This window comes from Trichosurus vulpecula, chromosome 1, assembly GCF_011100635.1.
Source record: "Trichosurus vulpecula isolate mTriVul1 chromosome 1, mTriVul1.pri, whole genome shotgun sequence".
NCBI classification, from domain to species: Eukaryota; Metazoa; Chordata; class Mammalia; order Diprotodontia; family Phalangeridae; genus Trichosurus; species Trichosurus vulpecula.
Genome location: NC_050573.1, coordinates 289,739,641 through 289,765,628, shown reverse-complemented (window position 1 = coordinate 289,765,628; position 25,988 = coordinate 289,739,641). Strand labels below are relative to the sequence as shown.

Genomic DNA, 25,988 nt, shown 5'->3' with positions numbered 1-25,988 from the left:
GCTTTGGTTGTAGGCTCTATGACTTTGTTGTCTTCTTTAGGCTGTATGTTTTGGTCTTCTTTGTCAGCAAAGAAAGAATGCAAAGTCGGAGACTGAATCTCGGTGCGTTTTCGCTGCCTGGCCATATTCCCAGCCAACTAACTTGACCTTTGAGTTTTTCAGCGGGGTATGACTGCTTGTAGACTAGAGAGTTCTATGTTCCACGTTTGGGGGGGAGATGCCAGCTCTGCCACACCAGCACTGCTCCTTACCCAACCCCCAACGCGGACTGGGCTTAGATCTTCAGCAGGCCATGCACTCCTGCTCTGATCCGCCACTTAATTCCTCCCACCAGGTGGGCCTGGAGCCGGAAGTAACAACAGCTGTAGCTGACCCACCTCCAATGCCCCCGGGGCTGGAAGCCGAACCGCGAACTCTTTCTACTCCCGCAGCTTTTCCCACTAACCTTCTCCGCAGTCTTTGGTGTTTGTGGGTTAAGGAGTCTGGTAACTGCTGCAGCTCGCTGATTCAGGGCGCTAGGGCCCCCTCCGCCCGGCTTCTGGTCTAGATGGTCCACGCTGCCCACACAGGACTCTGCTCCACTCCGTTCCCAGCTCCCAGCTCCCAGCTCCCAGCTCCGTGTGGGATAGACCTCACCCAGAGACCATCCAGGCTGTCCTGGGCTGGAGCCCTGCTTCCCTCTGCTGTTTTGTGGGTTCTGCCGTTCTAGAATTGGTTCAGAGCCATTTTTTATAGGTTTTTGGAGGGACGCGGTACGGAGCTCATACTAGTTCCTGCTTACCAGCCGCCATCTTGGCTCCTATCTCCTCTTCTTTAACAGCAACAATAGAGGTATGATGGGGAAAGAAGCAGAAGCTGCTGAGCATGATTGATTTAAAATATAAGTGTGTGATCCTTGTCATAAACAATGAATTGGCACACTCTTTGATGCTTTCAAGAACATACATGTGATATTGATATTCAAATGATAATGAAACCAAAAGACAAAAGGAAGTTACAGCTAGGTAGATCCTCTGGAGGAATCTATGACAAACATGAACAAGAACCACATAGTATGAGAAGGCGTAGATAGGTTACAATTGTGAATGTGGCCCTGAAGCAAACAACCTTAACCCATTTTCTTGAGTTGCCCTATTTTCCAGAACTATATAGGAGGTTCAGGATGGGCCAATGACACCATCCCCCTGAGGTGACGTAATTTGCAACTCTCAAGTCTAACAGAACTCTTAGTGCTCCCTTGAAGGTGAGTCAGCTATAAACCTGGTTCTAGCCAGTCTAACCCAGACTGATAAACTGTGCAATTGGGACCCTTTTCAGATAAGCAGAGCAGCCTGTTTTCATGGTCTAACAGTTCCCAAGGAGGAGGGAGGAAGGGCTGGTGCTCCCCCTGCTCCCTCTTGCTCTCCCCCTCCCACTGCTATCCCTTTTTCCTCCCATACAAAGCACCCAGTTTCACTGTAACCCTTAAATACCCAAAGTTTTGTCTGCATTGGTGGCCTCATTTGTACTCTATGAAGAGAAGACCTAGTGTGCATATTTTTCTGCTATCTCTTGTAATAAAATAAGTTACTACTCAAATCTTTTGGAGCCATGACTGTTAGTTGACATAATCTATAGTGATGGAAGGAATAACCACACTGATGAAATCATAGACCCTGTTAAGTACAGAAATATGAAACATAAAATTTAAGGAGCTAGTCTTACTATGATATAGAATAGATATAGCCATAGCGTTTAAGTATTAATAGACAACTTGCAACTTAATGACGGCTCAACAACTTGGTCTATAACCAATTAAACTACAATACTTAAGCTATGTCATTATAAATGCTGAATCTGTACATGCATTCCAGCTTTGTAAAAGTTAGTATTCATTTCCTTATACATGGTTTTTTGGTGACCAAAAAGACAGCAGACCATCTTAAAGTGCCTTAAATATTGTTGAAAGCCATAACAGTCTTAACATGATACTTGTACATAAAATATTGTGAGGCATGGATAGAAAATACCTGTATTGTCATTTGAAAGGCAAGGAGATTAAATAGCATTGAAATTTATTCTGGCTAGAGTATAAAACAAATCAGTCAGCTCCACTTGCCAGATTTTTCTTTTGTATCTACCTTTGGCTTTGCTATTTTCATTTATCAAAATGTAAAAGCTGGGTTTTCATTTATTCACAAAGATTAGGCTTTTAATTTTGTCTTCTAATTTAACTATTGACACAATTCAACAAAACATGATTTGAAGCATATCATTAAAACTTCATACATACCTTCATTAGGAAGCTTGATGATTTTTCAGTTAACACTTGGTTAGCATAAATCTTGACTCTGTCTATCATGCATTTATAAGTGAAGCATTGAAAAAAAGGATGGTACGGATCTTTCTTATTGATTATCATTAACAACTTCATTTTTAGAGGCTAAAGAAAAGATAACAGAAGAGAAGAAAGTGTCTTATATGTATATGTAGTTCAAGTTAAAAAAAATTATTGGCCACAAATGTGAAAAGTATTATACAGCCTTATTAAGTTTCCAGGACAAAACAGGTTCAAAGGAGAATTATAAACGTTAATACCAGTACAGTTATTTAAAGTTACTTTGCAATTTTTTACATTTAAATAAATAAGATTCACCCCCCCCAAAATGACATGACTTATCTCCTACTCTCTAAGTTTCCACCATGATTCTTTGTCCATTCATCTCCATTTCTTTTTTCCTATATATAGTCAAAATTAGTATATACTTTGTTCTGGTTCTACTTTTTTTGCTCTGCTTATTTCATAAAATTCTTTCCCATATTTTATGTTCCTCATATACTCAAACTTATTGCATTATGGTATTTCATTATACTATTGTATCCCCAAAATATGCCTTGACATTTTACTTATATTTTCTGCGTGTATAGAAGACATCCCATTTAGGGGCTACCTTAAATCATACTTCTTTGCCGAAGAAGTCTTTGCTTGTTCTACCTAAAGGACCAAATGTAAAGTCCCTTGGCACTGAGGCAACAAGGTAGCACAATGGATGGAATAAGAGGCCTAGAGTCAAGAAGACCTAAGTTCAAATCCAGCCTTAGACATTTACTAGCTGTGTGACCCTGGGCAAGTCACTTCACTTGTGGGCCTCAAGTTTCTTCAAGTGTAAAATGACGGTAATAATAATACTTAGTTCCCAAGGTTGTTCAGAGGATCAAATGAGATACATGTAAAGTGTTTAGCACATTGTAGGCAATTAATCCTTTCCTTTTGCCTTCCTTTCTTCCAAGGCTCTTTACCAACTTTGCCTTGTTAACCTTTCCAATTTTCTTATGCATGACTAATCTACATGACCTCTATGATCCAGACACGCAGGCTTGCTCTCTTGTCCCCCATGCCTAGTGGAAGGCTCTGCCTCCTCACCTTTGTCTCTTGGTTCCCCTTTCAAAACTGCTCAAATCCCACCTTTTGAAAAAGGCCTTTCAAGGGTCCCTTCAGCTTCGAAAGCATTCTCTCATTATGGCTACTTTGCATTTGTAGTGGAAAGGGCACTGGACCTGGCCTTCCCCAACCCCCCAAAGAAAACCTGAGTTTAAATCCCACCAGAGACATTTATTAGTTGTGTGACCCTGGGGAAATCACTTAACCTCTCTGTGCCTAAGTTTCTGTATATGAAAAATAAGGGCTGGACTATGATTTCCCAAGGTCCCTCCAGCTTTAAACCTCTGATACTTTACTCTGGGTATTGCTGTGTCTTTGTTTTTTCAGTTGTGTCTGGCTCTTTGCGATCCTATTTGGGATTTTCTTGGCAAGCATACTGGAATGGATTGCCATTTCCTTCTCCAGCTTATTTTACAGATGAAGAAACTGAGGCAAACAGGGTTAAATGACTTGCCCAGGGTTGCACAGCTAGTAAGTTTCTGAGGCCAGATTTGACCTCAAGATGGGTCCTCCTGACTCCAGGCCTGGTACTCTATTCAGTGTGCCACCTAGCTGCCCTTACTCTGCATATATCTTGTACCTATTTACAGAAACTGTTTCCCCCAATATAGGGGCCATCTCTAGTCATCCTGATCTGTATCTTGCCGCTCAACTGACATGGCTCTTGAGGAGAAAGTGAGGCTGGTGACTCTGAATAGCCCTCTCTCACTGTAATCAAATTCACTCTCAAGTCATAGCATCACCTTCTTGTCATGATCCTCTTCAAGAACGAAGGACAAAGAACAACTTCCCCAACATAATGGAAAGTGCTTGCAGTGAAGGGAACTGTTTTTGCCTTTCTTTGCAAAGCACTTAGTAAAAATTTAATTATAAGCCTTCTTCACAAGCGGCAGCCTCAGGAATTGGGCACAGGTCTTAGGACTTACAGGTAGTGTTTTTGCCACTCTTATCACAGTGCTTCTTTTCATAGAAAAGACTTTTCTAATTATTTCTTCATTCTGTGTACACAACCTCACATAAAGTCTTTTTAAAATTTTTATCGATTTGTTTTTTATTTTACCAGACCAGAAATACAGAATGGAAAAAAGAAACAAAAACATATCATAAACTTAAATACTGATACTTAAATACAAAGAAAGAAACAAAAGCATGTCGTGTATAGCAGAACATAAGAGAGGATACAAAATATGTAACAATAAATTTTCATTTCAAGAAAGGCTGTATCATAAATAACACACCTTGTGTTGAGAACTGTCTGTCTTTTCTTTGCTTCCTTATGTTTTCTTTTGTTCTCTGCTATGCACTTTTTAACTTTGTTTTTTCCCTCTCCTCCCGGCTTCCCAAAAGGCTACAATATAGTTTAGATGTTTCTTGATATATAGATACACATATATATATACATACACTTACACATATATACATGCGTACAGACATATACTTTCCCAAACATACTCTACTCCTGATCTTAGTTTTTATGTTTGTACATATCTCATTTCCTATACCTTCTGCCTCCTCTACTTTATTTCTACCTGCTACCTTGCCCTCCTATTACTTGCCTTCCCCCCTCCAAGGATCCCTCCCATATCCTCCCATTCCCATTAATCTGAACACCCTTCTATACTCCCCTTTTACCTATTTCCTCATTCTCCCTTCTAAAGATCCCTCTCTTGTCCTCTCTCCCCTCTCTATGCCCCTACCATTTTATTTCTTCTAAATTTAGAAGACTTTTATACTCTTCTAAACATGTATGTATTGTTCCCTCTTAAACCCATTCCCGATGAAAGTAGGTTACCAGAACTACCAGCCCTCCTCCCCTAATTCTTCTGTATCCTTTCTTCCTCTTGCACCTCATTTGTATAAAAGTTACCCTTTTTAGCTGTTCCTAAATGGTTTTACTTTTTAAAATTCATATCATAATCAGGTTTATCCCAATCTTTCTTATGAGCTCACCAGTTATTAATAAGAATCTTAGACATATATTTTACATTATATATATAAAAGGTAAACAGTCTGTCCTCATGACTCCTTTATAATTAGTCTTTGGTATATACCTTATGTTTCTCTTGGTTCTTGTATGTCAAATCTTCTATTAAATTGAGGATTTTTTTTTACAAGGTCTTAAAAGTCTGAAAGTTTATCAAATGTCCATTTTTTTAAATTCAAAATAATACTTAACTTTTCCGGGCATGATATTTTCAGCCAGAGTCCCAGGTCTTTTGCTCTTCAATATATTGAGTTCTAAGACCTGTGATCCCTTAATGCCTGCTACTACGTCTTGTGTAATTTTGTAAAAATTTCATATATTTAAATTGTTTTAATCTTGATGCTTTTCATATTTTATCCTTGAGCTGGGGGTTTCAGAATTTGACTATGATTTTCCGATGAGTTTTCCTCATAGGATCTCTTTTCTATTTCTACTTTCCCCCCTTGTTCTAATGCTTCAGGACAATTTTCTTTAATCATTTCTTGTATTATTGTATCAAGAATCTTTTTTTGATCAGAACTTTCAGTTAGTCCAACTATTTTTATATTTTCTCTTCTTGATCTATTCTCCAAATCTGTTGTTTTTCTTATAAGATGTTTCACTTTCTCTTCTATTTTTTTCATTATTCATGTTTTGTTTAATTATTTCTTGATCTCTTATAATGTCACTGGCTTCACTTTGCCCAATTCTAATTTTCAAGTTGTCATTTTCCTCAAGATTCTGGATCTCCTTTTCTAATTGGTTGACTTTCCTTTCATTCTTGTTTTTCTTGGATCATTCTTATTTTTTTTTTTTTTAGTTTTTCCTCCATCTCTATCATTTGATTTTTAAAGTCTTTTTTAAGTTCTTCTATAAATTCTTTTTGGCCAGGTGACCATTTGACATTACTCTTTGGGGGTTTCTTTACATTAATATCCTCCTCTGAAGATGAACCCTGGTCATCTCTATTCCCATAATAGATTTCTATGATTGGATTCTTCCTCCTTTGCCTGTGCATTTTTTGTGGTAATAACTTGATTTTTGTAATCACCTCTAGCCTTGGGGTATGGGAAATGGTGCCTCTTGCCCCAGAGCTTCAGTTCTCCCCTCTAGCATGGAACCAAAGCCAAACCTCCAACTTCCTATAAGTGCCCACAGCCAGCGGCTTTCTGTCCCACTGCTTCTACGCTCACCTGGCCTGTGGTGGTTCCTTCTCGCCCCCACCCCTCTTTGCAGCACAGCTGGGCCTTGCATTTCTCATCAGCAGAGGTTCCCTCAATCTTCCTGGGCTCAAACGCCCAACTCCTCTCACTATGCCAGGGTGAAAAGTTCCTGTGGCTGGGACCAAGGCAGCCTCTCAAACCAACTAACCCCAGGACTTGCTGCTTGTTGTTTAAAGGGCTTGCCTCAGAACCTAGCCTAGAGGTGTTTACTCTTTGTGGGACCAAATTTCTTCCTGGGATTTTTCTTTGGATCTTCTCAAATTGTGCCAGGAAGACCTCAGTTGTGCGCCCCTATTCTTCTTTGTCTCCATCCATACTCTGTTCCCTCTAAGGTGCTATATTTTAAGTCTTCTGTGGGGAAAAATCTTGAGAGCTTGGAATTTTCTGCCATCTTCCCAGAATCCTCTCCTCACATAAAGTCAGAAAGACTTTATCTGCAAATATTTACCCTCTTAAAAAAAATTATCCACCAGGAAGAGTACTTATAAGTGAATTTATAAGAAAATACTCAGAACAAGGTAAAAACATCAAGAATTAAGATAAGAGTATTTAAATACTTAGACCTCTCATTCAGGGTCTCCCCAAGCAATGAAGATTCTTTTTGTAATGAATAAGAACTGGAAACTGGGGGCTGCCCTTCAATAGCAGAGTGGATGAACAAATTATGGTACATGAATCTAATTCACATTACTAGGATAAAAGAATGAAAATGATTTCAAAGCAACCTGGGACCACTTGTATGAACTGTTGCAAAATGAAGTAAGGAAAATCAAGAGAACAATTTCTACAATAGTAACATTATAATAAAAGAAAACAAAAACCTTTGAAAGACTTAAGAATTCTGTCAATGTAGTGAACAACAATGATTCCAGAGAATGGAAGATGAAGCACCTTACTCATACCTTTTGATAGAGAGATGACGGACTCAAGATACAGAATTTATTTAATATACATTTTCGGACATGGTCAATGTAAAAATTTCTTTTCCTTGACTATACGCATTTGTTATTTCATTTTTGTTTTACTTTCAGTTTGGGTTGGGAAGGTGAGAAACGAAATGTTTGATAACTAGAAAAAAGAGAAACCAAAGTACTCTGAACAAAAGAGAAACAAAACCAGAGTTTTCAATGTAGATTTTAAAAACACAGAAAATACAATGAAAACTGAATACATGATGGATAAACTGAAAGAATTCAAATTCTTAGAACAAAATATTTGAAAAACAAAAATACTAAACTAGAGAAAAATATAGCAGAAGGAGGAAGGAAAAGTCAGCATCATTCAAAAAAACCACACACAAATTCTATATTAGACAAAGCATCTAATCCCAAATAAATAGATTCAGATGTACAAAGATAAGTTAACAATTCTAGAAGAAAGTAATGAATTAACAAAAACTGAATACCACAATGCAGTCCCAAAGTTCAGAATCCAGATAACAGAGCACTAGCAAAAAAAATCCACTGATCACCGGGAAATCTAGTAATTCAAATTCAATTGTATGTAGTGCTTCAACAGTAAACAATTTTACATAGTTACCTTATCATCCTCTGTGTCTCCAAATATCCTTTCAAAGACTCCTTCTGCTTCTTTATAGCTTGCTTTCTCCATGCAAACTGCTACAGCCTAAGAACAATGTTAAAGATAGTAGCAAACACATTGCTTAATTTTCTGGAAGTAGTAAGATCTTTCCTAAGATGGCAATTGAAAAATTATATATTTTACATAATACTTTATAAAAAATTTAAACAATTTTTTCTTAATGATAAAATGTCTGACTTGAGAATGCCTGAAATTTTACTTTGGTTAAATTCTTGTTTAACAAACGGCCTAATCACAGCTCAACTCATGCTCGAAGAATTTTATAGTTGGAATGGTCATTGGAACCTATTAAATTTACAATATCTAATTACAAATGGTTATTCAGCTTGTCTTTGAAGACCCTTAGTAACAAGAAATTTTTTTTGGAGGGTTAAAGGGAGGCAGGGCAATTGGGGTTAAGTGACTTGCCCAAGGTCACGCAGCTAGTAAGTGTGTCAAGTGTCTGAGGCTGAATTTGAACTCAGGTCTTCCTGACTCTAGGGCCCGTGCTCTACTCACTGAGCCACCTAGCTGCCCCAACAAGAAACTTTTTACTAAGTTTTTTCTTAAATTGAATTTAAATCTGTCTTCACATATCTTTAATTCCCCTTGTTCTGCCTATCAGGACCAGTAAAAACAAAATCCATGATTGTTCCCCCATATTAAAGTCAATCTACTTTTATACATTTTGTATCATAACAACATTTGAGAAAACTGTGGCACATGAAAAAAAAGATTCTTGTTAGGCAAACTAGGATATTAACAGAAATTCCACTTCTGAATATCACGTAAGCTATAGAGCTGAATTTCATTGTTTTGTGGCCAAAACTGACTCTAATGATGTAATGAGAATGCCACTACCTCACCATCACTGCCTTATTTTTTATGATACAAAAATTATTTGCAGGGTTAACCTTTCCAGTAACAAAAAACATTTTAAAAAAAGAAACAAAGGAACCTTTGCCACTCTGGGAGCTTTTAAGAAGCTTTGTTTCCTTTTTCCAGTTTAAGTCTTACTTCACTGTTACTCATTCACAAATGGCAGTTACCACTACTCCTTGAAATCAGTGAAAAAAAACTTTTTAGTTTTTGTTATATATTTTAGCAATGGGAAGCATTTGTATATGTGCTATAATTCACACTTGTATCTACAATGATTTATCTTGGACTTAAAGCCTTTAATATTTTCTATCTAAAATTGTTGTTACTTTGCATAATAACTTTTTTGGTTTGCTGCAGACAATGAAACATTTTCTATTTATTACACCCAACCACAAACTTGTTAGTAGGTTTTCCTCCTTTTTGCAGGATTGATGACCCCAATAATAAACTATATATATTTTAAGGAAGAGTAAGTCATTTAAACTGTCTAGCCTTTGGCAGAAAGCTCTAAAGTTAAAGTTAAATGAATTCCAAAAAGTGTTAACTACCTTATTTCCATTATATTCATGGCAATTTTAAAAAATATTCCAATCACACATCTATTTTCACTATACCTGTAAAAAGCACAAGGAACTAGGTACGATATACAGACCTGAATTTCAAGTAAATGATGGATTTGGTCATGAAGTGTTTCTTTTTCCTTTCTAATTTTATTCCAGATCATCAAGGCTGATTCCAATGGAGTAAGTCGTGCATCACTTTCAAACTGTGCATCTTAAAAAAAAGTAAAAGAACACAGGTAATTTTGGAAGTTAAAAAGAAAACAACCACAATTTTATTGTCACTAGCTTTAATATAGCAATATGGTAAAATCATTTGTTTTGACAATTTCCATTTTAAAATCAAATTTTTAAATGGGAAACCTGTTTTACTTAATGAAAGGTTTTTGGAAATAGACTAGGTTAAGTAGCAATGAGTTCATGCAGTACCAGAAGTTAATAAGTTTATTAGGTTAAAACTGATTTCAATGAACTTCCAAGGATGGTCTTAAAAATCTTTTGCTGTACTGACAAAAATACCGTAGTGTTATATATCCTCTGACACTGTGTAATTCTGGCTTCACTGAAGGGAGAGGAAGAAGAGAGAAAAATCTGAGCCAAATACAGAGTTAATTCTAAATGTGAATTGGAAGAACTTGAGGATAATTAGAAGGAGAATGATATAAGGAGAAGGGTTCAATCCAAAGGAAGAAAAGGATTAAAGATTAAATGAGAACCTAAAGACAACTATAAAGAAGAGTAAAAGGAATAGGTAAGATGGCAAAGGAATGCAGAATAAGTAAGTAAAACAAATTACTAAATTGGTAAGCAAAACAGATTGGTAGAAACAAAAGAACTTAGTTAATGAGAAAGGGTGTGGCAGACAAGATAAGTTTTAAGTGTCCTAGGAAATAAAGACCAGAGCTCCTAAACAAGGGTAACAATAACAATCATTCTGGAGAACAGGTAGAATACTAATAGTGATTTGTATTTGAGGATGAGATGTTTATAATGCTGCCACAGCCAAATCACTGCTAGATGTTATTCAAGAGTAGGCTTGTTATCTTCCTAAAAGAAAAAGTGAAGATACTTCCAGGAAACCATACATTGTCATCAGGGACAGGAAACCAACTGTGCCTTGGAGAAAAAAAAATGGAACTGAGGATCAACATGAAACTCAAATGAGATAACATGCTTTGCAAATCTTAGAGTGCTATATAAATACTGTGGATATATATATATGTTAGTATTGAAATAAAGAGGGGCAACTAGGTGGCGTAGTGGACAGAGCACTAGCCTTGGAGTCAGGAGAACCTGAGTTCAAATATGACCTCAGATACGTGCTAGCCATGTGACTTAACTCCAATTGTCTTGAAAGAAAGAAAAAGAGAAAGACAAAAGGAAAGATTAATTTCCTTCCTAGTTAAGTCCATATACCTTCTGAAATCTATCCACAGACCACTTTCGGATCTATGGCTTTCGGGTTGGAGCTAAAGTTAAAGAAGGGAAATTACCTCTTGTCTAGTTAAATAATGGAAGAATATCACACAGAGGAAAGAGAAGCTAGCCTCCCAGAAGCTATCCAGAAGAGAAGAGCAATTATTTGCCAACCTCAAAACTTAAGTTGTATTATAAAGCAGCAATCAACAAAACTACTTGGTACCGACTAAGAAAAAGAGTGGTGTGTCAGTGGAATAAATTAGGTGCACAAGACACAGTAGTCAATGACTATGGTAATCTACTATTTGATAACCCAAAGACTACAAGCCTCTGGGACAAGAACTCATTATTTAGCAAATACCATTGAGAAAACTGGAAAATAGTATGGCAGCAATTAGGCATAGACAAAAATCTTATACGATATACCAGGGCTGTCCAACCTTAGGTTTTTACTGAAACAACAGACAATATATTTTGATTTGCCATTTTAGTGAGAGCTTTTTGGTAGCTCGGCTTCATTTACTAAAGCATTTATGTAAATTTCTGTGCTGGCAGGCGGGTTGCACAAATCATACTGCAAGCCACAAACGGCCTGTGGGCTGTATTTTGGACAGCCCTGCACTATGCCAAGACAAGATCAAAATGGTTACATGATTTAGACATAAAGGGTGAAATTATAAGCAAACTAGGGGAGCAAGGAATAGTTTACCTGTCAGATCTACGGAGGATGGAAGAATTTATGACCAAACAAGAGATAGAGAACATTATGAACTGCAAAATGGATAATTCTGATTACGTTAAATTAAAAAGTTTTTGCACAAAGGCAATGGAACCAAGATTAGAAGGGAAGCAAAAAGCTGGGAAACAATTTTTTACAGCCAGTTGGGCCTCATTTCCAAAATACATAGAGAATTGAGTTAAATTTATAAGAATCCAAGTCATTCCCTGATTGACAAATGGTCAAAGGATATGAACAGGCAGTTTTCAGATGAAGAAATTAAAGCCATCTATAGTCATGTGAAAAAATGCTCTAAATCACTACTGATGAGAGAAATGCAAATCAAAACAACTCTGAGGTACCACATCACACCTATCAGATTGACTAATATGACAAAAGAGGAAAATGATAAATGTTGGAGAAGATGTGGGAAAATTGGAACACTAATGCATTGTTGGTGGAGTTATGAACTGATCCAGCCATTCTGGAGAGCAATCTGGAACTATGTCCAAAGGGCTATAAAACTGTGCATACCCTTTGACCCAGGAATACCACTTGTTGGCTTGTATCCCAAAGAGATCATAAAAATGGGAAAAGGGCCTACATGTACAAAAATATTAATACCAGCTCTTTTGTGGTGGCTAAGAATTGGAAATTGAGGGGATGCCCATCAATTGGGGAATGGCTGAACAAGTTGTAGTGAATGAATATAATGGAATACTACTGTTCTATAAAAAATGATTAGTAGGACTTAAGAAAAACTGGGAAAGACTTACATGAACTGATGCTGAGTGAAGTGAGCAGAACCAGGAAAACATTGTACATAGTAACAGCAATATTGTGCGATGACCAACTTTGACAGACTTAGCTCTTCTCAGCAATACAAGGATCTAAGACAATTCCAAGACTCATGATGGAAAATGCTAACCACATCCAGGGAAAGAACTATGTAGTCTCAATGAAGATAGAAGCATACTATTTTTTCTCTCTCTTTTTTGTTTCTTCTTTCTCAAGTTTTTTCCCTTTGGTTCTAATTCTTCCATACAACATGACTAAAGTGGAAATATGTTTAAAAAAGTAGTAAAAGATAAAACAAAAATGTTCTAAGGGAAATGTATTATAGGAAAAGATATGGTGATGATAAAGAATGACAGAAATACAGCCTGGGATGCTCCTCAAAATATTAGGAAGACGTAAGGAAGTCCTTCAGATTGTAAAGTCAGTCTTGTGGTGATCTTAATCTCTAGGAACAAGTAAATATTTCTGTGTAATCCTGGAGGGAACACTAAAACCAATGTTATCAATGATATCTGAGTATTTGGGTTGACTAAGAAATTGATGTAGATACACAGGGAACTCACTAGCAAATTCATATGTCAAAGAAACATAGACATACTTTGAAAGAACAGGTAAACAGGATAATTCTTGTAAGAGAATAAAGCTAGGAATGCTAAAGTGCAGAATGTACTCACAATGGCTAATAAGGCTAAAGATAATATAAAGAGTTTTGTAGCCATGCTATGAGAAAGTGGATCCAAGAAAGAAGACTGCTTATTCAGATGGATAACTAACAACATACAGAAGGAACAGCTGTTCAATTTGTATTGTATTTCTGTTTCAGTTGCTGAAGAGAATGCCCTTTGCATTGGAAAAGAGAGAACAAATAAGGCAAAAAGGAGTTGAATGGCTAGATAATAATTAGGGTGAAAAGAACCCAGTTGAATTTCATCCACAAATACTGAAAGAACTGACAGATGTTATTAGGTTACCTATGTACTGTCAGTTATCTTTTCGAATAGTGGTATCTAGAAGAGGTAATAAAGATCAAATAAAAGTAAAAGACCTGGTTTTCAGAAATGCACAAAACAGAGCCTACAAAGTATAGAAAGGTCAGCTAGATTTTAATTGCTAGCAAAATTCTAGACTTTTATTAGAGGGATGCTGAAATTGGATGCCTACTTTTCTAGCTTGGCTTGGGAAAGTCAACAGAAACTGTAGTAAAAAAAAAAATGTTTTGTTGACAAATTAAATGTTCAGCATCCCAGGATTCCTTAAATCAAAGAATACTGTGCTTGAGTAAAGTTTGAGAGTGACTCTAAGCAGTCATTATTTGATTCCATAGACAACCAATAGAAAATGATACCAGTAAACAATGTGTTTTAATAGGCAATTTCATTTTTTGTAATTTTCAATGTTTGTAATCTACTACCTTCCAGCTCTCTTTCTGAGAAAAATGTTCAATATGTACTAATGCGAGGTTTCTTAGTAAGCTCCAAGTCACTACTGGGTCACATTTTTATTCTAAACTATAGTTACCAATGTAATTTTCTAACTTTTCTCCTATGCCCCTTTTGTCAGTAAAATTACGAAATATCAAGGGTGTGGTATGTGCATGTGTGCACATGCATGAACACGGCACATTCTAGAGCAATTAGATCTTGTCATACTCTTCACCGAATGTCTTCTTCATCCTCCTCAATGTTCTTTAATAAATATGGTTGCTGCCTTTATGTAAGGTATTGTGGTACATGTGAAAATTTTGAACTATGTAATGAAAAGGAATTAAATCCTTTTTAAAAAGCTCTATTTTCATAGTAAATAATCAGAAATTATAAGATGAAGAATTATACTACTATAGTAATATAAATACTAATATTAAGAACATATTAGGAAAATATGAATTTTATCAATTAATTGAATAGACATTAAGTTTACAGTGATAAATGTTTCCTAGCAGTCTATGAAGAGGAAAGTCATAGGACTTGAATCAGGAGGAAACACCACAGATTATGGTCTTATATTTTTTGATATACCCTGGAAATGCTAAGCAAGGTATTTGTGAAATGACTAGAATGATGTCAAGTATACATGGACAAAGTCATTTTTCAAAAGATGACAACTTCTATTTGGTTGCTATTCCAACTGACATAACTTTCAAAAGACACATCATAAGAATGTATATAAAGGACTGATAAAATACTTACCCAGTGTTTTTCCTTCCACAATTCTTGTTAAAAATTGACACACATATATAGTTCTTAGATGATGTGCTGTTAGTCTGGATAGTCCATGAATAATGGCTGAAACAAAAAGTGAATTAGATTAAAACAAGTGATCCAGCATTGTCACTATTTTAAAAACTACGTTGAAAACATATGTTAAAAAACAGATATAAGCATTTTTTAAAAAATCATAAATCATTAGTATTTTCTATCCACTTGTACAGATAATATAATTAGAGCGAGGTTATAAAACATAATCCAGTTACAGTTAGAATTTGACAAATATATATTTCATAAAGCACGTTTATAATTGTGTTCACAGATAGCTGCTATTTTGATGAATAGTAGTCTAATCTTGATAATAGTCTTATGTGAATGTATAAAACCAGTATGCAATTTTTCATTATCTACTCTCCAATTCCTTGGTCCCTTCTTCTATATCCACTCATCTTTTGCCAAGCTCCAATCTTGAATTACTATCACAATCAGCAGCCTTCTCTACCACCAGAGCTAAAGAAGGTTTTATCTAATCTCAGTGGGGCTTCACTATAGCAAGGAAGTCTTTTTACTCCTCCTTAATTGATTCTAACCTACTTTACTGTATCTATTCCAAACCTTCAATCTCATCAAACCTCCCAGGCTTCACAGGCTTCAAACTCTTCTCTCCACTCTCAGTTATGCAACTTTGTTGCATAATTTGCTGAAAAAAATAAAAGATCATTACCCATGAATTTCCTCTTCTTCCCTTCTCTGCATCTTAGATGACCCAGTTGACGTCATCTTCCATTCTCTCCTTTACTGAAGTCTGATTACGAGGTAGTCCTCGCCAACCCACATTACCCCCTACAAGTGCCCTTGATCCACATTCTTCTTTAGATTCCCCCCACAATCATTCCTGCTCTAATCTTCAGTCTCCCCAAATACTGGTTCCCAAACCTCTCCCACCCTAAAAAATCCCTTCCAGACCCTACCATATATCTATGGAAGCTATCACTCTATCTCTCTCCTCTGTTACAGACTCTTAGGAAAAGCTGTCAATACCCATTGCCTCCATTCCCTCTCCTCTTAATTCTCAACCCTTTGCAATCTGACCTCTCATGTCATTAAACAAAAACTGCTCTCAAAAGTTACCAATGAACTTAACTGCCAAATTCAATGGCTCTTCCCTCAATCCTTATCTTTATTGGCTTCTTGCTATTCCTGGACTGTCCAATTCAGAGCATTTTCACTGGCTATCCCCTATGTCCAGAACACTCTCCCACCTCATCTCCAATTTCTAGCTTAAATTTGGCTTCAAGTCTCAGCTAACATTCCACCTTCTGCAAGAAGCCTTTCCCAATCCTCCATCTTAAGAGGCTTCACTATCAGACTACCCCTAGTTTATCCTGTATATATACATACTGTATTGTTTACAATATGCCTTTCTTTATATCCAGGCACTTCGCACAGTGCCTGGCACATGATAGGTGCTTAATATAAATGCTGACTTGCCACCTTCTATATAGCATTTCACAATACTGACCTCTCCTCTCTAGGTTTTTATACTATTGCTCTCTCTTGGATCTCTTATCTTACCAATGTGAGGGTTCAGCCACTAAATTTGGGTTTATCATAAGACTGTTCTGGGCCTCCTTTCCTTTCTATACTCTCATTTGGTGGCCTCATCAGCTCCCTCTGGGTTAACTATCATCCCTATGCTATGACTTCTAACTGTATATATACATATATATATATATAGTTCTGCATCACCTATTTACCTTGGGCATTGTCACCCAAACAGAGCTCAATCCTTTTTCCAAAAAATCCAACCTTCTTTGGAACTGCCCTATTTGTTAAGGTCATGTCTTTCCAGTCATATAGGATCGTAATAACCCTGGCACTATCTTTCACCCTCCCAACCTATCTAACCAGTTTTAACTTCCAAAACTGATTTTGTATTTATCCCATTCTCTCTACTCAAAAGCCACATTAGTCCTCATATAACCTTGGACAGTATTTCTTCTTTTTCTCCTTTAAGTGATCTCCCCTAACCCCCGAATGCTCATCTCATCACGTTCCCCACACTCTCTCTACTTCTCTAGTTCTGGATTCTCTCACAAGGAGGTTTTATATTTTGAACCTTTCAGAGCATATTCCAGTGATGGTTCCCATCCTCCAAGTCTTAGGTATACTACTACTGAAATCAAATTCACTTCCTTGTATTAAGTTATTTCACTTTATTATCTAAGCTTTGTTACACTTCTGTTATCAACTGCAGCTATGGGTTTTATTGCTGGCTCCTTTCTTGGATTTTGTCTCCTGTTAATCACATATCTACAACTACTCTTCCCCCTGTATTAGATGTGCTAGCTCTTCTTTGTAATATCTAGTTTGGTATAGATATGTAAGGCAGTATTCTCCCTCATCACTTTTCATCCCTTAACTAGATTTTTAAGATTCCAAGGACATTTTTTTTTTGACTAGGCCTTAGTAGCCTATCCTATTTTTGGATGATCACTCAAAGCTTCATTCAAGATGATCCAAATCTTGTTCTTAATCACCATTTGTCTAAACCAGCTGTTCTCTTTTCTTTTCCAACATCTCTGCTCTGAATCAGCAACAGTGATGAAAACTTCTTGTGTGCCTAAGTTCTTTGATTTCTTGCTTAGGGCTCCTCAAACCTTAGGAATATTTTCTAGGATCCTTTTAGTAGTATCATTTGTTCTCATATCAATCATTAAAGTGTGTAGTGATTGTTACATTTGACACATGTCAGGAAGAGTTTTGTCATGTTCCAGATATTTGGCCCCAGGAAGGGAGACCATTTCTATACAAAACAGTGATGCATAATACTGAAATGTCAAAATAAGTGGTTCATACAGTTGTTTCTACAGGAGTTCAGATGGGCAAATGTCTTTCATGCAGTTGAGACATGGATACATATGTTGGCAAGGGGAGGGAAGGCTATTACAATAGAGAAAAAGAACAGGTGCAGAAGCAGGAAAAAGATGAATGTTCAAAAGAATGTTCAAAATCGATAAGCAGATTTAGATGGTGCAGTAGATAGAGCACCAGGCCTAGAGTCAGAAAGATTTGAGTTTGAATCCAGCCTCAGGCACTTAGTAGCTGTAAGACCTTGGGCAAGTCACTTAATCTCTAACTGCCTCTGTTTCCTCCACTGTAAAATGGGGATAATAATGGCACTTACCTCCTACAGTTGTTCTGAGAATTATAATAACACTAATAAGTAACATTTATATGCAATTATCCTTTCCACTTCAAGGGGCATAGTAGAAGTGTGGTACCCCACCAATGGAAAAATCCATGTAAAACTTTTTGGTCCTCCCTTCATACCACAGAAGTAGTGTGAACTATCATGGTATTAAAAGATAAAATGTTGATGTTATACAATACTGTACATATATTTCAAATATTTCTGAGTTTCTAAACTTTTTCTGTGTCATCTGCAACCTCAGCAAAGCTCCTCCAAAATCCTATTTAATTTCTTATGCTGACCCGCAACATATCAAAACCTGGATTCGAGGTGGAAGGGAAAACTGTACTGTTTACTCTGCGCTAGATACTGTGCTAAGTGCTTAAGTATCTCATTTGACCCTCTTAGCAACACAGGGAGGTAAGTGCTATTATTATCTCTATTTTACATAAGGAAACTGAGGCAGATAGAGGTTAAGTGACCTGCCCAAGGCCACACAGCAAGGAAAAGTCTAAGGGCCAGTTTTGAACTTAGGTCTTCTTGACTCTAGGTACAGAGCTCTATCCACTAAGCCACCTACTTCGCACAAATGAGGTAATAATTTAAAGCACTTAGCACATTACCTGGCACAAAGTAAACTCTGTATAAATGTCAGTTGTTGTTGTTGTCATTAAAAGCTTGAGAGGCAGGATGGAAAAAGATTGCCTACAAAATGTACATACACCTTTCTTTGTGCAAAAGAAAACCATTACATGTTCTGAGATGTAAAGAAGCCAGTAAAATATAAAATTCTTAAGAACAAGGACTGTATTTTGTTTTGTCTTTCTATGCCTTGCAATTTTGGGGGTCCTTATTTGTGACTTCATCCAAACCCCAAATTCCCTCCTTACCAATGAATGCACTTTGGTGACTTGTCTGGGCACTGAGAAGACTACATGGCTTCCTCAGGGTCACAGCCAGTATGCCTTAGGGCCAGTATTTTAATCTAGGTCTCAACTCCCAGATCAGGCTTCTAGTCATTACATCATGTTGCTTCTCTGCCTTGCATACAGGAGCCTAATAAAGGCTTGGACTGAATTGATATTAAGGAAAAGTAATTTGTCAACAGTGTGCAGAATGGAAAAGGCAGAATATAAATGCTCATAAATAACTAATGATCTAGTTGTGGAATAGCAAAGAGTGTGGTTTAAATGTAGCAAAAGAAAAGGAAAAAAAAAAGATGTGGTTGGCCACAAATTAACTCCTCTTTTGGTCTAGGACCATTGATTTCTTTGATATAAGGAATTTCCTCATGAAGAAGATCCCTTATCAATAAAGATTATTCTACAAATTACAGTCTGAAAACGGTTGCCTGGAAGCCAGAAAGTTTAAGCGACTTGTCCATAGAAGGCTGGTCTTCCAAACCAGCCCTCAATTCCATGTTGCCACCCATAGCTGAATAAGTAATTTTTTTAGTAAGTTAAAGTTTAATGGAATAGATAAATCAACAATGAAAGGGCTTCTTATGCTAATAAAAAAAATAACTGCAAAAGCAAATTAAAACGTAATTATATTGAAGTCTATCAGAAGTCATCTACTTTAACCTAATTCTACTGAATTAGTTTAACTACTGAAACGCAATGTTTACTATATGTGTGAAAAATAACCAAATTACTAGGTCATCAGGATAAAAAGTGCTGAAGGTCCTCACAAGAACAAAAGAACATATTAAAGATCAGAGAAAATGGCATGATAGTTGAAGAAAAACAGTAAGATAGATCCCTTTGGAGTGAGATTAACACAAAAGCAACGGCAGATGACAGAGGATAATTTAAGAATATGACACAATTTCATAAAAAGAGTGTCAAAAGTACTTAAAATTCAGAATGGGCTGAGTGCTGTCAAAAAGCTAAGGACAATAAAAAGGTTTTTTATAGCTATATGGAATTAAGAGAAGACTCAAAGAAAGTAGACTTTGAGTAGGATATGAGAATGTAAGAGAGAACGCAGTTACTCAAATTTTTATTTTGTATGTTTTCTCTGCCAAGAAGAAATGACTTCTGCACTGGAAATGAAGGAACAAAAATGGCTAAGAAAGTACAGAGATAATAAGTGAGCACCCAGTTGTCTTTGATGAATTTAAGTCAACTGGCTCAGATAAACCACATTTTGGGAAAAGAACTGGTAGACACAATTGTTGAGCCATAGTTAGTGACTAGCAGAATGACTAGCAATAATAAAAGTTTGTTCAATGTATAAAGTGGAGAAGGGGCAGATGCTATTCATATATTCAGAGTCTACAAACTACAAGCCAGTTAGTTTGACTTCAATTCCTGGAAAAGTCTATAATGGATCATTAATGTGATCATTAGTGATAATCTTGAAAAGGAAGCAGTAATTACCAAAATGACTTCATAAAGGACACACCAACCTAATTTCCTTTTTTGACAGGGTATTTTGACAGGCACATCAGAGAAATGTACAATTTACCTAAATTTTCTTGATGGAAAGACGGATTCAAAATTGGTTGAATGGCAAAAAATAGTCATTAATGAAGCAGCCTCAATAGTTCAGGGGAAAGCATGATGGATTTATACTTAGAGGAATTCAGTTCAAATCCTACCTCTATACCCCTAAATACTTATATGACCATGGGCAAAAGTTCACTTTCTGTGGCCCTTAATTTCCTCTAGTGTAAAGTGAGAGCGTTTGTCTAGATGGGCTCTCAGGTCCTTCTCAGCTTTAAATCAACAATCTTAACAAATGCCAAAGTTAATTTGGTAAGAAGTCCCCCAGGGATCTAACATTTTTGGCAATGATTTGGATAAAGTCATAAAGAAAATGCTTGCTAATAAAATTTTGCAGATGCACACTGCAAGAAAAATGAAAAGATCCAAGATTTTGAAAAGCTAGAGCGGAGGTTCTTAATTTTATTTGGCTTATGGCTTACTCCCTCTAGGAGAGACAATAGATTCCTTCTCAAAACAATGTTCTTAAATATGTAAAATAAAATGCATTAAGATTACAAAGGAAACCACATATACTAAAACACAATTATCAAAATATTTTTAAAAAATCTGACATAGCCTCTGACGACTGAAATCCATGAAAATGAAATCTAATACGAATACATACAAAATCTTACACTTGGGTCAAAAAAAATCAACTTCAAGTATGTAAAGATATTGGCAGAGGGGTGGCCTTGGAGTGGGGGAGAGACTTCTGTCAAGTCCCTCTTCTGATTCACTTTAGCTAGGTGATTATGGGCAAGTCACTTAAGTCTCTCAGTGCCTTTCCACTTTTCTTACACCTTATTGCTCTCCTAGATCCTCCTTTGCTCTACTTGGTAGATTTCACATGCTACACCCATGCCTGGAATTATCTCCATCTTCCTACTGGCCTCTCCACCCTACCTACTATAGCTCTTAGATAAAATTCCCCTCAGTCTTTCACGATTTCCAATAACAGCTAACACTTATCACCCTAATGCTAGTGCCTTCCTTTGGTTAAGTAGGGCCAATTTATCTTGCATATATATGCACATTTATATTGGGCTGTGTGTATGTATGTAAATTTGTATATATTTGTTTGCATACTCTAAACACTAAGACTTTTTTTGGGGAGGGATGTCAGTCCCTTAATGCTAGTAACTTTCCTTTGTTAAATTCTCTCCAATTTATATCACACACACACACATTTGCCTTCCACATAGAGGCAATTTGTACCTATTTGTTGGCATGCCGTCTTCTCCATTAGACTGAATCACTAGAAGATTTCTTTTTGGCGGGGAGTGTTATCTCAATGGTAATACCTTCTCTTTGTTAAATTCCCTCTAATCTATATTACACATATACGTTTATCTTGCACACGTGTACATATTTAATTGCATGTTGTCTCCCCCATTAGCCACCAGAAGACTCTTTTTATCTGGGGGGGTAGTGTAAGGTGTCATTACCTTAATGCCTTTCCTCTGTTATCTGCAACTTATCTTGCATGTATAGATATACGCTTGTACATATTTGTTTGCATTTAGTCTCCTTCATTAGAATGTGAGCTACTATATATGGGCTGTTTTTTTTTGGGGGGGGTGTCATTTCCTTAATACTAGTGCCTTCCTTTTGTTAAATTCCCTCCAATTTATATTACATATATGAATTTCATCTTGCACATATATACGTCCATTTTTAATTAAATGTCTCCCCCATTAGACTGGGTTACTAGAAGAAAGGATTTGTCTGATGGCTTTATATCCGCAGGATTTAGCACAGTGCACTGGTACATAGCCAGCGCTTAATAAATGCTCACAGATTTGACAAGCAGGGTCTTTTCTGTTGGTAACATCCTCAGCCCTTAGCGGTACTTAAAGGCACCATCGTAAGCCCTAGACCAAGACAAAAGACAACAGCGCAGTCTTTCTCTACAGAGACTCTGGGAAGCAGGGGCTATGGACACGGCAGGGAGCAGTCCCAAGGTAGGAAAAAGCCACCCACCAAACTCCTACCCTCTCACACTCACCCTGGAAACTGGGGCAGGGTGGAAAACGAGGGGGTAAAAACTCAGAGAAGCCACAACATCCCAGTCACTCCCACCCCGCCCCGCCCCCCGGGCCACGCCCTCACTGCGGCAGAACCTGGAGCTTTGCCGCAGCGACCAGCTCAAGGCAAGTCTGTGCAGAGCCCCGGTGCCGTAGCACCGCAACCTCCCGGTCTCTGCCGCACCCCCGGCGCCTGCTCCCTCTCACCCTCCGCAATGTTGCGGTTGCGCTTGAATTCTTCGATGTCGTCTTCGCAGAAGGCCTGGCAGAGGTTAAGGCAGAAGAAATCCAGCATCCACCCGCAGGCCAGTGAGTCGGCCGCTGGATCCATGGTGTAGGATACGGGCTCGTCTTCCTTCTCTTCCTCGAAAGGGACGAACTGCCTCTTCATGGTCCGAAAACGTGCCCGTTACCGTGACGACTTGGGCGCCATGGCTTCGTCTTCCAACTTCCAGCAGCCCGGGGACCCTTCTGTCCCGGTCCCTCACCGCAGCAATTTGAAAGGAGGCTGAGGGAAGCGAACAGGTCGACGGGAGAAAGGACCGCCCACCTCCTTCTATGGTTATCTTCCGCCCACAGGGAGAGCTTCCATGACCAATCAAAACCCGGAAGCAGATCAGAGTCGGTTTCTGATTGGCTGAGGGTTGCTTCAGTCATTCTGAGGCGCATGCGACCTGTCTTGTCTGCAGTAAACGAAAAATTGATCTCTTTTCTGCATCAGCTTGGTTTTTTGGACCGTCTAGAAAAGATCATATAATGCCAGAATAAAACAACAACAATAACAAAACCCGAGAATTGTGTGTTGAAAATAGAAATACTTGCTGCCTACAGTGCTTTGTTATTATTATTTCTTTGCCTCAGGTTATAGAAAAAACCACGGTCTGGAGTCTAATGACTGAACCAGTTAGACACCTTTCAGGGCTGGCTGGATGGGAGGTTGCTGGTTCGTCTTTGTCTTTCCTAGCTCCAGGATTTTTTTAAAAGTGTACAAATAAAACACTCCATCACTATTCCACTGTTAACGTTTTATATTCAAATAGTTACCACAATGTAGCTACAATTACAGAAACAATAACATTCTTACAAGTGGCCAGAATTTTGTTCCAGGGCATCACTAGATAAAAGATCCTGGATTTCCAGCAGAAAAGGACTTTATAGGTCATTGAGTACCAAAAATTAACTTGACTGGAATCACATAGCTAGTAAGAGTCTGGGATAAATAGATTCCAGGGAAATTTTGTCCAGGAGCTGGTACGAGGTGGATGTTCACACATTTTAAGGCTCGACCTGTGAGTTGATAACCCCCTGCCCCCCAAAAGGGAGAAAAGAAAAGGGAGAAATGAAGAAAGGGAAAAGGAAGAAAGGAGAGAGGGTGGGAAGGAAGGAAAGAAGGGAACAGAGGAAGGAAGGAAGCAAGGAGGAAAGGAGTGAAGGAGGAAGGAAGGAAGGGAGGAAGGAAGGAAGGAGGGAATGGAGCCATGGGATTTTATGTTTTATTTTGGAGGTACTAGGGAGTGTGTAACATGATGAGAATGGCACTTTAGGAAGACCACTTTAATATAGTTGGGTGATGGGCTACAGTGGAAAGATACTTGAGACAGGGAGACCATCAGAATTCTATATAAATAGTTCAGGTATGAGGATAATACCTACGAATAGAGGAAGGAAGGAAGGAAAGAGAGAAGGGAGAAAAAAAGGAAAGGAGAAAGGGAGGGAAGAGGGAAGGGAAAGAAGGGAGGAAGGAAAAATGGAATGAAAGGAGAAAGGAAAAAAGAAAAAAGAGGAAAGGGAGGGAGGAGGGAAGGGAAGAAGGAAGAAGGAAAAGGAGGATAGAGAGAAAGGAGGAAGAAAGGAGGTGGAATTCAAAGGTAAACAGGGAGGCAGAGGTGAGGAGGAAGAGCATTCCAGGAATGAGAGAGTGAGTGAAAATCCACCAAGTTGAGAGATGAAGATGTCACTGAATTGCAAAGTATGTGGAAGGGAGTAAGGTGTAAGAAGACTGATAAGGTAGGAAGGGGCCAGGTTATGAAGGATTTTAAAAGCTAGACAGAGGATTTTATATTTTGTTTTGGAGGTACTAGGGAGCCATTAGAATTTGTTGAATAGTGTAACTTGATACCTGCATTTTAGGAAGACCACTTTGGTAGCTGAGTTGAAGATGGGCTACAGTGCAAAGATACTTGAGGTGGTGAGATCATCAGAACTCTATTGAAATAGTTCAGGTATGAGGATGACATCTAACTTGCAAGCCTGGGTGACTGGGAGGATAAGGGTCCCTCTAAAATATTAGAGAAGTTAGTAATAGGGGAAAGTTTAGGTGCAAAGATAACAAGCTCAGTTTTGGACATGTTCAATTTAATTTGGTTAAGGTAATCCACTTTGAGATGTCCAATAGGTTAGTTGAACACGGGAAGTCAGGAGAGAAGATAGGTGAGAGGTTAGGGAGAGGCCAGCAGATCTGAGAGTCATCTGCAGAGTGATGGCAATTAAATCCTCGGGAGCAGATAAGGTTGCCAAGTGAAATAACACACAGAGAGAAGGACTTCTCTTGGAGGGTCTTGGGGGATACTCATTACCTGTATGTTTGACCTCGATGATCTAGGAAAAGAAAGTGAGAAGGAAATAGATGGAGAACCAGGAGGGAGTAGTGTCATGAATATCTAGAGGGAGAGATTACATTCCTACCAAAATTTTGTATTCATTGAAACCATGTAGAAGACTATGAAAGATGTGGGTGATAGAATGAAGTACATGTAAGATATGATTTCTGTCATAAAAGTTTCCAGTCTAGTTAGAGAGAAAAAAAACTCATAAAAAGATTAAATAAATAACAAATGAAAAGCAATACAAAGTTTCCAAATAAGTGATCAGATAATAGGTACAAGGGTATGGGATGGTCAATGAAGAGTTTGCACAAAGATGAGGTAAGACTTGATCTGGTTAGGATTTAAATAGGCAAAAAGATACAAGGCAGATGAAGAACAAATGATGCTTTTTAAAAAAATATATATATATATATATAAGAAAGGGTGATTTTTGGACGTTCTGAAAATCTGGTTTGGCTATCTCTGCAGATCATTAACACAGTAGATGCTACCTATCTGGAATCATAGAATCAGAGAATTTCAGAGTTGGAAAAGTCAAGACCAGTTAAATTGTGACTGACACCCACAGTCTATTCCGTGAAGTGTAGTTTATGAGAGCTAAAGGACCTTCCTCTAATGCGTATAATATTTATTCAGAATTTATAAAATGGCTTTCTTTGTGAATATAAACAAATTGAAGGTGCAAGCTTTGGTGTATATAATGATATTTGTTATTCAAAAAAAATTAAGTACTCTTCCTTTGTGAATGTAAATAGATAGATATTAAACACTTAACTCTTTCCCAATCATTGTACTAAACTCTCAGGATACACTTAAAAGCAAACAAGACTGGCTCTGCCCTCAGAGAACTTATATTCTAATTTTAACATTACATTCTTCTATTCTAACAACAGATTAAAGGAGTACT

The 25,988-nt window shown here is 37.5% G+C and overlaps 1 protein-coding gene across 2 annotated transcripts in view; it reads right to left on the bottom strand.

Moving 5' to 3' along the window:
• The window catches only part of TERF1 (telomeric repeat binding factor 1), a 53,138-nt gene extending 30,132 nt beyond the window's left edge, over positions 1-23,006 (bottom strand). For both annotated transcript variants that reach the window (XM_036740796.1, XM_036740797.1), the window contains exons 1-5: positions 22,683-23,006; positions 14,752-14,847; positions 9,723-9,844; positions 8,147-8,233; positions 2,273-2,422 (exon numbers count right to left, since the gene is read on the bottom strand). In XM_036740796.1, coding sequence (XP_036596691.1) covers positions 2,273-2,422; positions 8,147-8,233; positions 9,723-9,844; positions 14,752-14,847; positions 22,683-22,866 — 639 coding nt within the window. In that variant the 5' untranslated portion in view covers positions 22,867-23,006. The remainder of the gene's footprint in view (positions 1-2,272; positions 2,423-8,146; positions 8,234-9,722; positions 9,845-14,751; positions 14,848-22,682) is intronic.
• Between the last annotated feature and the right edge of the window lie 2,982 nt (positions 23,007-25,988).